Source organism: Simochromis diagramma, unplaced genomic scaffold (genome assembly GCF_900408965.1).
Source record: "Simochromis diagramma unplaced genomic scaffold, fSimDia1.1 OVJJ01000603.1, whole genome shotgun sequence".
Lineage (NCBI taxonomy): Eukaryota > Metazoa > Chordata > Actinopteri > Cichliformes > Cichlidae > Simochromis > Simochromis diagramma.
Window position 1 is genome coordinate 3,170,163 of NW_024387414.1, and position 13,042 is coordinate 3,183,204.

The following is a 13,042-nucleotide window of genomic DNA, read 5'->3' on the forward strand; positions in this document are numbered from 1 at the left end:
GTGTGATAACTGTGGCCTCCTCATGGTTACAGAAGATTGCTAGCTTGTTAAATCATATGTGTTGTAAACACAGGCTAACCACATAATCTCTAGGCTGCAAAATTCTCACTTCCTGTTTGCTCTGAGATGCTTTAGTAGTTTGGAGTGTGTTTTGAGTGAGAATACTCAAAATGGCAGAGTTTAAGCCTGGACACCTGGCTTGTTGGACACCTTTCCACAGGCCATGGTGCTAATAGTGTGTGCATTTGTGTTTCAGAGTGAGTTTGATGTTCCCTTCAAAGTGAAGGCCGGACAGATCGGTGAGTTCTGATGATTGTTATTCACCTCATGTCACCTTTTTTGAAGCTCTTTGTGTGCGTTATTGCTTCACATCACAAGTCAGCCATCCCCATAGACCAAATATGTATCTACCCACACACACGCACACACACCCTCAAAACCTCGACGTTAGCATTTTGACACAGCAATGCTTCTTTCTTTTTTTTTTGGCAGTAGCCTCAAGTGATCATATGTAAACATAATGGTAGGGTGGTAAATTCTTAGTTAATGCTACCAAACCTGTTTAGCAAGCTGCTGAAGGTTTAAGAGAGCAATTAAAAATCTAAGCTTACTCAGCTCCTTCCTGTTTAATCTGATGATGATCAGCTGGAAGTGATATCCCTACGTGCACGAGTGCAGATAGCCAGCATAAACACAAACACACCAAAAGCTGGACTAATCACCAGCATCTAGAAGACTTCTGTAAGGGTTGGGATGTTGAACATTTTCCTTTTGATAATCAGAAAGAATCTGTGTTTGTGTTTCAGGGAAGCTGACTTTGAAAATCCCCTGGAAGAACCTCTACAGTGATGCTGTGGTTGCCACATTGGAGGGTCTTTACCTTCTGGTCGTCCCTGGAGCCAGTAAGTTATGCTGAATTTGCAGATAAGCATCGTTCCAGGCAAGTGTCACATGAAGTAGAAACAGGAAGTTGAACTCAGAAGGTGGACAATACATTTTCTTTTGAGCTGGTAATCAGTTGTATACAGCTTATGATAACTCCTACACACACACACACACACACACACACACACACACACACACACACACACACACACACACAGGAGAGAGGGGTTTTTTTTCAGGCTTTTCTAACAGATGGCATCATGGAGGCGTGGCTAGTTTACTAACAGTGTCTTGCTTTTGATAAAGGAGTGTTTTCTCAGCTTTTATGTGTGTGTTCCAGCTGGATCTCAGCTGAAAACGAGTCCGTATAACGGTAAGCTACCAGTTCAGAGGTGGAGGTTCGGGTTTAGGTCCGATCCGTTCTCTGGGCTTCCTGTCAGGGCTGCACGATGTCAAAAAACAAATAAGTGTATGATAACAGCGGTTTAACTTGTAATCCGTTTTTAAATTCCTTCAAAGTAAAAGCCTCTATGCTGTTGGATTACTGGAGAGCTTTTACTGTGGAACTGCTACAGCTTTGTGTTGAATTTGGATTTAAGGTGTGTAGAAAAACCTTTCAGGTAAAAACAAAAAACAGCAATCACCAGTAAACTTATCGTGCAGCTCTGATTAACCGTCTCGGTGGTTTTGTGTAGAGGTATCTGGTTTCCCGTCTGGGGTTCTTCCTTGATCTTGATGTAGGGATTTCTGAAAACTAATCCTGGGATGTTTCAAAGGGATATATGGGGATCTGGAAAAGGTTTGTGTCCAGTAGGAAGAAAAACTCCCTTTTAACCAGGCTCAGGGAGGGGCGGGGCCATCTGCTGCAACTGGTCGGGGTGAGAGAAAGAAGACATATTACAAGTGTAATATGTTTTGTTTCTTTTCTATAAGCGGCTCTTACTTAAAGACTGATTGTAACAGTTTTTTCATGTGATCCTGTTTTGACTGCAAGTAACCCAAAGGAGCAGTTTTGCTGTCAGTCTGTATCTCTGTGCGCAAGAAAAACAGAACCAGAGATGATATGCAAAGACAATGTTTGCGCAACAAAGCGAGATACACAGCAGCATGCCAGTAAATGCTTTATAAAGATGACAACACCTTGAACACATTTGTAAGATACACAGTAACTCCTGACATGCTGAATGTAAACTGAACTTTAGTTTGTTTGTGGTGAAACTCCACAGGGAGCTCCAACTACATGGAGAGGTCCCTTGAGGGACGGCAGGGACAAACTGGCTCTTTATCCAGTAGGAGGAGACAGTTTGGCTCTCAGAGCAGGCACCAGGTCGACGCTGGTGGAGGTTAAAACTAACTCTGGCTTTGTTTTGGTTGTTTTTCTCAGCATTAAAGTATGATGCAGCGAAGGAGGAGCGTTACCAGCAGGAGGCCAAGCAGAGGGAACTGCAACGCATCGAGGATGCGCTGCAGATGGCCGCACGCAGGGGTGAGTCAGTCTGACCTCAGTGACACCTGTGGATACCTGTGGATTTTTCTGTTTCCTGCTTTATTTGCCATCTTTGCTCTGCTAAATTTTCCTGTGGTTTTAACTTTCGCTTCCTCCAGTTCACATTTTTCCCACCACACAAACAGGCACAGTTTTAGTTCCTCCACTTGGTGTTTCTGCGAAGAAACCAGAGTCTCAGTTTAGTCCTAGATATTTTTTCAGGGTATTTTTCAAAAAAACATTTTGCAGCACTGAACTCAGATTTTTTTTTTTTTGCAGGTTTGCAAACTAAACAGCTTAAGCTACCAAATAATTCACATCCCATATGTGCAGATTCTACCCAGATGTGTGTGTTAAGTGTCAGAGCTTCACCATTAGGTTTCCACTGTGAGGTTTCAGGTCAGAAGTGTCCAAACCAGACCGCCGCAGTGTGTGAATCATGTCCTGCACAGGTGAATGGATGAATGTATTAACATCCTGTTTGTCCCGTTCATGCTGCGTTGGCTGTCAGCATCTCAAACCGGAGATCTGCTGTTCAGTCTGGAGAGCGTGGTTTACAAGGAGCCAGTCAAGGGTAAAGCGCACAGTGCGGCACACACAATGAAACATAAAAGTTAACGCACACAGACACACAGGTCGGCGTCACACACGTGTGTAGGTGCATGCTGGCATCAGAAGGTAAGGCTGCATTTCACAGCTCTTCAGTCCAATAAAAGTCCAGTTAAAAAAATCAAATCCCTGAACATCTGAAGCTTTTAATTTGAATCATTCTTTGTTTGGTTTTTTTTGGCCATATTGGTCCATTAATTAGCCGTTTGCCTTTAGTTAATAAACACACATTATCTCAGAGCTCGCTCTGATTATGTCAAGAAATGTAAGAGGTGCTAGTTGGTATCTCTGCCCCCCATCTGTCCTCTCAGGCTCGCACATGTTCAGCAGTTTGGTTTTAGTGTTGAATGTGTGAGTCTTCTGCTGCTTCCTGCAGTCTGTGTGCTTTCGGGCTTTTCTCACACTAACTGCCGTCTCTTCCTTTAACGCTGCCAAAGTCCCAAAAGGACGTAAAAAGCACAAAAAGCACAAAAAAGCCTTGAAGAAGCTGAAACGACATGACCACAAAGAAGGTGAGTTTCACATTTTCACTGAGTTTGTGCTTTAAAACCGGCGCGTGGTCCTTTTGTTTGGATCAACCATTCAGAATGATGTTACTCAGCTGGGAGATTCTGTTGTTCTGGAAAGATGGTCTCATAAGTTGTAACAGAGAGTGATTATCCTTTGACTTATACCATTAATGAAGCAGACTTTTATCATTCAAGGACCCGGGAGCATTTTTATAAAGTGGTTCATGTAGAGTATCGGGCTTACGAGAGACACCAGTGTTCATGTCAGGTTAATAATATACATATAAGATCTTAAATAATACAGTTCCAATACAGAATTACCTTCCCGTTTAAATAAGGTTTCTGAAGCCACTTCTCTTACACACTGGGAGTCTCTCTTCTGGCAGGAGTTAGGCAGACTGCCGTGCAGCATCGCTTTTTAGGCTGTTAGGTTGTTAAGTGATGAGCTGGACATGAATAGAGCGCACTGTGGAGGACCTAATTCCTGATTTGTGAATACTTGACTCTTCCTGTGACTTCTCTGCTCCTTCTTTCTCTCTGATCTTTGAGCTTTTGCTAGCTGCTCTGTTAAACTGCACTGCTGTCCCCTCTACCTTACCTCACAGGTGTGTCTGAGTCACTACAGTCCTGTTTTTAAGCTGAATGAACTCAGTACTGCAAACAGTTCTTCATAGTAGTTCAGTGAAATCATTTATTTTTGTTTAGACATTTTTCCTGTAAGGCCCCAGTCACACATGCCTAGAGACCCACCCGGAAACCACTGGTTGCTAGGAGAAAATGTGTAATGCTAGCCACATAGTGAGTGAAAAACCTCATCTTTGTAGTGGCGCCATGAGGTCACCAACAGCTCGCTAGGCCTGTGTGACAGGGTCTCTTTGCAGTCTAGTCCATTTGGATATTTCGATGGTTATGCAGTGTGTTTTCACATTTAAATTCTGGTAAAGGTGTTCAGTGTTATTTAATATGCCAGGTGGTACCACCAGCCTGCACCCACCTGGTCACTATGATCAACACAAAGCCTGTTGGTCCTCAAAATATTACACTAAACGAACTGAAACAATAGTTTTGACTGATACCACTTTTATAAATATTCTAGAAAGATTGCAGTTTTGCTGTTAATTATTTTGGCCGTTTCTATATGGTAGTGAAAATCTGATCTGTGAAGAGGTCAGTGTGAAATCACAAGACGGGTAGCATCAGTTCAAGCTGATTTGATATTTCAGGATCTCTGTTGCATATTGGTTTCTTGGACCTGCCTTTTAAAGCTCAGAAGCTTTTTATGAATGAACAGAAACAAACCATCTATATCCAGCGTGAAGTAAAAATTGTATGAATCCAAGTAAGTAAGACTCGCTTTATACTGTTTATTGTTTCAGACAAACCCAAGGAAGAAAAGAAGGACACGTTTGCGGAGAAAATGGCCACTCAGGTGATTAAAAACCTGCAGGTGAACATCAGCAGCATCCACTTGCGCTACGAAGATGATGTAAGTACTGATCCAGGTTCAAATCCGGATACTCGTTAAGGTGAGTCAGCTCATGTCTGCTCTGTTTTGTTTTAGCTGTCGGATCCACAGCGCCCCCTGTCTATGGGAGTGACGCTGTCAGAGCTCAGCCTTAAGGTAACATATACGCACACACACTTCCAGCTACCTGTGCAGTTGCTGTTGGTACATCGCTGTGTTTTCTTTGGTTTTTTTAGACCACTGATGCGACCTGGAAAGAGTGCATCCTGAACGAGGCAGCAAAGATCATCTATAAGGTGACAGATGCTCTGCTTGCCCTCTAATTCTGTGTTCCTTGTTATCTTGTGTTTGTAAGCTTAAAGCTTAAATTGCACGTCACCTGTGTGAAGGATGCAGAATAGCTCATCGGTCATGTGATGTGGATCGATCCATGATTGCTGCTGTTTACATGTTTACCGCAGCTCGGCAGTCTGAAGTCTCTCTGCGCCTACTGGAACGTCAACAGTCCGATCTTTTACAAAGGATCGCGGGAGGACATCGTGGTGAGTTGGGAACAGAGTCACCTGATTTGAGCTGATTCTTAATTAACAATAAAAAATATAACAAGAATAAAAAGTAAAAATAAAACTAATGATAAGTGAAAAGGCATGTAAATGTTAACTACAGCTATAAAGCTGTTGCTTAGTCCTAAACCTTTAATTTAATTTGAGCAAATAATGAGGTAATCGTCATCATTTCATGGAGTCATCCAGTGATCCCTATGTTGGTTACAGCCATAAAGGGAGACACTGTAAGTTGCATTAAATTCAACAGTTTGCAAGATGAGAGCCACAAATGTACGTACCTGTCAGCCGAGTGACCCTAATTCTGTTGTCAGAGGAAACATTCACGCTCATCGTCTGTCTCCTCCTCTCGTGCAGAGCCAGCTAAAATCTGGGATTTGCACTAAGGACCAGGAGCTTCCTCACTATCAGTACAGTGAGTTCAACACTTCTTTTAAAAGGAGGAACAGCATTCACATAGTTCAGCCTCCCTGTTCTGTTGCATTTCTGTATTTACCGTCTTACACTCAGTGAAATCCACACAAATTTCACCCATAAATATTTTTCTCCCTGAAGTTTTCAAACCAATCTTCGCTTCGGCTAAAATATGCATCAACCCGAGCGCTGAGCTGGAGCTGAACAGTCCGAAGGCAGATCTTCAGCTGGAGGTCCAGAGCATTGCCATCGAGATGACCAAACCACAGGTAATATGAGACCAAGATGGGAGGCATAGACAGGTGAGACTGCTCTCTAAACATTCCCCTCGGATTCCTGTACAGTACCTCACCATGGTGGAGCTGCTGGAGTCCATCGACTGCATGGTGAAGAACGCCCCCTACAGGAAGTTCAGGCCGGGCGTCCCAGTGAAAGGAAACGTCAAACTCTGGTCTGTTTTGTAAAGTTTACAATTCGGAGATGATCAGTGAACAAAATCGACTCAGAAACTCACAAATATTCGCTTCCTCTGCCTCTCTCAGGTGGAAGTACGGCGTCAACAGCGTGACGGAGGTCCACATCCACCCTCTCTCACACACGTGGTCCTGGTCTAACATTAAACGTCATCGGGAGAACCTGAAGGCTTACAAGAACGCCTACAAGACCAAACTGCTGAGCCAGGGCAAAGTGAGCCAGGAAACTGAGCAACAAGTCCAGGTAAAGGTGTCTCTGTACGGCAGCGCCAAGCTTAAACAGAGCGCGCACCCAACAGAAACCACAGTCGCTCGCATGTAGCTGACCAATCTCCACCAATTACACAAAGCACTCTGTAATCTTCCACCACTCTGCTGAAGATGACGAAGATGAAGTAACTTAAGATCACTTTAAAATGAACGAAAATTCCAGTCATGTGTTTGATTTCTGCTTTTTTGCCTTAGTTACTGAATGTAACTAATGAATCCTAATTATGAGGATTTTGGCTGCCAATAAGAGCTCATAAAGAAGCTGAACTTTGCTCACACCTACTCCTGCTGCTGTTTCCCTGCTGTTTGCTCCTCCAGGATCTCGAGAAAGTTCTGGATGTTTTCAACATCACTCTGGGCCGACAACAGGCGCACATGGAGGTAAACACGATGACTGAAATTAGACCAGAGTTCAGGCTAGCTATACGCCATATGCTCGTCTTCCCCCCCCTGCAGGTGATCAGATCAGGACAGAAGGTGGCAGCAAAGAAGGCGGCGGCGGGACAAAAGCAGGGAGGAGGTTTCTTCAGCAGCTTATTTGGGAGGAAGGCTAAAAAGGAGGAGCAGGCGCCAGAGGAGAGCAAAGAGCCGGAGAGTAAGTGATATTCAGATTCGCCTTAAAAACCTCGCTCCGTCCAAACTGGCGGCTGAAAGCGTGTCTGCCGTTGTTCAGGTTCAGGACTCGACCAAATCATGACCGCAGAGGAGAAGGAAAAGCTGTACACAGCCATCGGGTACAGTGGCAGCTCTCACAATCTGGCTTTACCCAGAAAGGTAAACACATCTGCTATCTGCATGCTCGTGGGCTTTGTAGATGATAAGTTCAAGTTTCCCATTGTTGCCTTTAGCACCCTCATCAGAGCAAACTATATCCAAGTAAACACTCAGTTTTAATTATCCGGTTGTAAAAATCTGACACTCGGATTAACCGTGTGAGGTGTCTATGCAAAGAAGCATTTCATGCTTCTACAATCGTGCTACAGCATCCTCACTCAGCGGCTGACTAATTATAGACATTTTGTTCGTTTTTCATCATTTACACGCCCACAAATGTCAAATGAAGCGCAGATTTGAAAATACCCGACTCTACTTAAGCAGGACCCAGACTTTTTGGTAACACTGAGCTCGCGTGAACTTGTCTGTTTCAGTATGTAGCTGTGATCGTCAATTTCCAGCTACTGAGGACTTCGGTCACGGTCAGAGAGGAACCCAATGTACCAGAGATCCTCAAGGTCCAGATGATCGACCTCAAGACGAAAATCTCTCAGAGGCCCGGAGCTCAGGCCATCAGGTCAGGGGTTTTTATTTTACACACATGAAATAAATCAACCTGCTGAAATATTCTAGTGCTACTTTTGGTGGAAGGTGCTGTCTGTTTAAATGGCTCGGGGTGTCCACATATCCATGTCAGTCTGACTCGTATTTGTATTGACCCTGCTCTGCTGCAGGGTGGAGACGACCTTGCAGCACTGGTATGTTACTGGTTTGCAGCAGCAGGGGGCGACGCCCTCACTCATCGCCTCGATGGGCGACTCGTCCTCGTCTCTGCTCAGCGTGTTGTTCGAGTTGAACCCCGAGGAAAGCACTGGTGACCAGCTGCTCAGAGTCGAGTCTCAGCCTGTGGAGATCATCTATGATGCGGTAATCGTTCTGATCACGTTTGCCTTAAACCACCTTTCATAGTAATTGAAAGCTGCTTCTCTTTCTCTTCTTCTTCTTCTTCTGTTGCTTCTTCTTCTTCTTCTGTTGCTTCTTCTTCTTCTTCTGTTGCTTCTTCTTCTTCTTCTTCTTCTTCTGTTGCTTCTTCTTCTTCTTCTTCTGTTGCTTCTTCTTCTTCTTCTTCTGTTGCTTCTTCTTCTTCTTCTTCTGTTGCTTCTTCTTCTTCTTCTTCTTCTGTTGCTTCTTCTTCTTCTTCTTCTTCTGTTGCTTCTTCTTCTTCTTCTTCTGTTGCTTCTTCTTCTTCTTCTTCTTCTTCTGTTGCTTCTTCTTCTTCTTCTTCTGTTGCTTCTTCTTCTTCTTCTTCTTCTGTTGCTTCTTCTTCTTCTTCTTCTTCTTCTTCTTCTGTTGCTTCTTCTTCTTCTGTTGCTTCTTCTTCTTCTGTTGCTTCTTCTTCTTCTGCTTCTTCTTCTGTTGCTTCTTCTTCTTCTTCTTCTTCTGTTTCTTCTTCTTCTGTTGCTTCTTCTTCTTCTTCTTCTGTTTCTTCTTCTTCTGTTGCTTCTTCTTCTTCTTCTTCTGTTGCTTCTTCTTCTGTTGCTTCTTCTTCTTCTTCTTCTGTTTCTTCTTCTTCTTCTTCTGTTGTTTCTTCTGTTGTTTCTTCTTCTTCTGTTGTTTCTTATGACTCCTGTCTCTCTCTCTGTGTTTTTATCCTTCAGCTGACAGTCAACAGTATCGTCGACTTCTTTAAGACAGAGAAAGGTGTGGATCTGGAGGTCCTGACCACGGCCACACTCTCCAAACTGGAGGAGATCAAAGAGAAAACTGCCACAGGTCAGTAACTATTTTCTGTTCAAACCAGCAGTTATGGTGGAGCAGGGGTCCATTGTCCTCACGGCTGAACAGGTTATGTAGTCCTATGATGATCAGGACTGTTGGGTCCATACCAGGACTTTAACCTCCTAGGACCTGCGTCCACATATGTGGACATCACATTTTGGGTTATTTAGACCAAAATACTCAATTTTGCTCTACAAGGGCCTGATATCCACTTACGAGGACATTATGCTGCTACTGTTCTATCGAAATTCTAAACGAATATCCTCATATGTGGCTCTTATTTTTCTTAGAAACATAAATCAGGAAAAAAAAAACAACCTAACAATTCTTTGTTTTTACATTCATCGGGCCCAAATATCAAATCAGCCCAAATATCAAAGAGAAATTAAAAATGCATGCCGTGGAAGAGTTTGGGTCTTAGGACTTTAAGGGATTCATGTCTCTGCAGGTTTGTCTCACATGATTGAGACCAGAAAGGTCCTGGACCTGAGGATCGAGTTGAAACCGTCCTATCTGCTGCTGCCAAAGTCGGGCTTCTACAGCAGCACGGCGGACCTCATTATCGTGGACTTTGGCTGCTTTCAGGTCAGTCCTTTTAGTTTTACCCCTGCTTTTAAGATGAAAATACCTTTTTTATAATATTTTCATGATGATAACCAGTTTCTTTAATATTCTCTAACTATAAAAATAATAAATACACATACTGACCTTAAGAAAGTCAGCTGTGTCTCGTAAAAATTTCCGTTACAGCACAGTTTAAGTTCTGGATATTTTACAGTTGTTTTCCTAAATCCCTGGTCTGCCTGGGTTTTTGCCTTTTTATAGAACTGGCCTCATAAATGTTTTGTGGTTTGACCTTACAGCTCGTAGTGCAACAGATAAGACAACAGCGTGAGTGTTTACAGGCCTGCACTACAGCCTGTCACTTAACACCAGTGTGTATTTGTTGGTCTGTAGTTAAACAGTGTTGAGCAGAGCGGCATCCGGTCGTCCACTTCCTCCTTCTCGTCTCTGGAGGAAATCATGGATCGAGCCTATGACAGATACAGCGTGAAGCTGAGCCGAGTTCAAGTGCTTTACAGCAAGTCAGGTACGTCAGCGCACAACAACAGAGCTACACATACACAAAAGTGCAAGTATTGAATACATATAAGGCATATAAGCACCAGCTCATTCACCATATTTATGTTAACGAGCAGTAGAACAGGTGTACCTAACAAAGTGGCCAGTAGGTGAACTGTGTTTCCTCAGATTACATCTGTTATCATTTTTAGTTAATTTGTCGTGACCTGATTCCAGGTGAGGCTTGGAAGGTAGCACGGCAGCAGAGTTCTTCATTCCAACACATCCTCCAGCCGATGGATCTCACTCTCAGTTTGGCCAAGTGCATGGTGGAAAAGGATGCCAGGATGCCCAGGTATGATTCCCACCGGTGAACAGGCGTTCAAATTCTCTGCTGACTCGTCTGCGCTCACCTGTGCACGTTATCCGAATCGTTTCTGGCGTTTCAGGTTTAAGGTATCGGGCGAGCTGCCTTTGCTACACGTTAAGATCTCAGACCAGAAGATCCACAGTGTCCTCGAGCTGGTCGACGGCATCCCTCTACCCAACGTGGACTCCTCGCCATCCACCCCAACACTGAAGGTACGTTTGGTACAGACCGTTCGTCCTGCAGCTAAGCACTAATATAGAAAGGATATATTGGGATTGGAGGAGTGAGTGATGATGGAAACTTCAGAGCAAAAACATTTGGGGGGTGGTAGAGACAGGTGAACGTTTGGGGAGTGATGGGGAGGTCAAGGGTGAGGACTGAGGGATGTTAGAGGGATCGCAGAGAGAACTTTGGGGAGTGAGAGTTACCTGCACTTCGATGTTTAGCTGACCGTGTTTGGGCGATTCTTGTTGTAGGTCTTGCCGTTGGTGGAGGTGAGACCGCGAGCACTTGACCTCCACCCCACCCTCCTCGACACCATGGAAACTGGTAAGTGCTTGGTGCATTTCGACTGACTATTGTTTTTTAACAAATTAAAAGCTTTAAAGCTACGCTGTACGACGCTGTGGGCTGTGACTGACGCTGTCGTGCGTAATTTGTGTTCAGATTCGGATGAAGACACCAGTGAGAAATCAACAGATGAGGATCATCAGCGCTCGACTGTGGAGGATCTCACTGATGTTCACTTCAAGTTTGAAGTCAAAGAGGTGTGTGTATGTTTGGCTCTCGTGTCAGGTCATCATGCGACCCATGAGGAGGGGGTGGGGTGCGGTGTCCTAGTGTTAAATGAGAACGTGTGACCGAGCAGCGTGCGATGTGTTCAGGTGCTGGTGGAGCTGACCCGGCAGGTGGAACAGGAAAAGACTTTCCTGTCCTTCAGTATCTGTCACCTGGGAGCCAAAGGGAAGAAACGAAGCTTCGACCTGAGCGTCACCTCGTATCTGCAACGAGTCATGCTCGACTACTGCGACCTGCCAGGTAGCACAGATGCTATTAGCATCATAATTTAAACTAATTCTTTTGTGTTGCGTACCTGTTCATAGTCTCCATTTGTAGTCGTGATATTTTTGTTCTTTTTTTTTTAAATGTGTTTTTGTTGTTTCAGGTGGTACAAAACAGCCTCTCCACCTGATCAGCTCCTCGGAGCAGGGCACCAACCTGCTGAAGGTGGAGTTCATCAAGGTAAGATTAAACACACCACCAGCAGACTCACCTGTTTGGTCTACACGTAGTACTGGATCTCACTGCTGGTGATCCTGCTCCTCAGATATTTCACTCATTTTAGGGCATGGACACACTTACACTGCCATAGGGGCTCATTTCATTGTTGGGTTTTTTCTCTGTGTGTATTATTGTAGGATCTACTGTATGATATAAAGCACCTTGAGGCGACTGTTGTGATTTGGTGCTATATAAATAAAATTGAATTGAATTGAACCCCCTATCAGCAAGCACTTTGGCGACAGTGGGAAGGAAAAACTCCCTTTTAACAGGAAGAAACCTCCAGCAGAACCAGACTCGGGGAGGGGCGGGGCCATCTGCTGTGATTGGTTAGAGAGAGAGAAGGAAGACAGGATAAAGACATGCTGTGGAAGAGAGACAGAGATTAATAACAAGTATGACTGAATGCAGAGAGGTCTGTTAACACATAATAGACACAGATTTGGGACAGGTCACAATCATGTAGTAAGTGGGGTCGTGGTGTGGCTGAAGATTGTGTTGATGTGGCCAAAAATGGCTCAGAACACCACCGTTCAGATCGTTTTGCCTGGCGCTGTATCAGTCCGGTAACATAGTCAGAATCTGCCTTTTATCCAGCAAACAGACACATGAACCCGCTGAACGTGTTTTTGTGTCTCTGTGCTGCCGCAGGCCGACCCCGCCGGTCCCAACTTCCAGACACTGTTTGAAAACACTGAGCAGACGCTGAAGGTGAGTGGGCGAGCGGTTCTTTTATTCCGCTGTTAAAATCAGCATTTAGTCATTCAGTTTATGACTTTTTTTTTTTGTTCTTAATACAAACAACACAAACATGTGACTCGACATTTGTTGGTCATTCAGGGATTATTTCCTGTCCAGGAAGCGCTTTAAAAAGTGTGGGTCTGGATGTTTTATCTCTGAAACAAATAGTGGCTCGCAGTCAGTCGGTTCATGATGTCATGCTTCCTCTCAGGTGTCTCTGTACTGCTGTTTCAGGTGGAGTTTTCCTCTCTGGACTTCCTCCTTCACACTAAAGCTCTGCTCTCAACCATCAATTACCTGAACAACGCCATGCCGTCACAGTTCAGCGGAGACAAAGACAAAGATGTCAAAAAGCAGGTGGAAAAGACGGGAAAGAGCCGGACAGGTGAGGCTTAACCATCTGGTTACAGGTGTGTCTTGA

General features: G+C 44.3%; 1 protein-coding gene across 1 annotated transcript in view; it reads left to right on the forward strand.

The window, feature by feature from the left end:
* The window catches only part of LOC120721257 (vacuolar protein sorting-associated protein 13C-like), a 54,545-nt gene that overhangs the window by 1,810 nt on the left and 39,693 nt on the right, over positions 1–13,042 (forward strand). Inside the window, 29 exon segments of the mRNA XM_040011456.1 lie at positions 257–299; positions 807–902; positions 2,270–2,371; positions 2,883–2,945; positions 3,418–3,492; positions 4,866–4,975; positions 5,051–5,110; positions 5,191–5,250; positions 5,416–5,496; positions 5,875–5,932; positions 6,073–6,200; positions 6,276–6,382; positions 6,474–6,648; positions 6,993–7,055; positions 7,131–7,269; positions 7,348–7,448; positions 7,823–7,965; positions 8,123–8,315; positions 9,047–9,161; positions 9,616–9,752; positions 10,125–10,257; positions 10,467–10,584; positions 10,679–10,811; positions 11,076–11,148; positions 11,266–11,366; positions 11,484–11,637; positions 11,765–11,841; positions 12,532–12,591; positions 12,856–13,006. Of these exon segments, the coding sequence (XP_039867390.1) occupies positions 257–299; positions 807–902; positions 2,270–2,371; positions 2,883–2,945; positions 3,418–3,492; positions 4,866–4,975; positions 5,051–5,110; positions 5,191–5,250; positions 5,416–5,496; positions 5,875–5,932; positions 6,073–6,200; positions 6,276–6,382; positions 6,474–6,648; positions 6,993–7,055; positions 7,131–7,269; positions 7,348–7,448; positions 7,823–7,965; positions 8,123–8,315; positions 9,047–9,161; positions 9,616–9,752; positions 10,125–10,257; positions 10,467–10,584; positions 10,679–10,811; positions 11,076–11,148; positions 11,266–11,366; positions 11,484–11,637; positions 11,765–11,841; positions 12,532–12,591; positions 12,856–13,006 (3,049 nt within the window).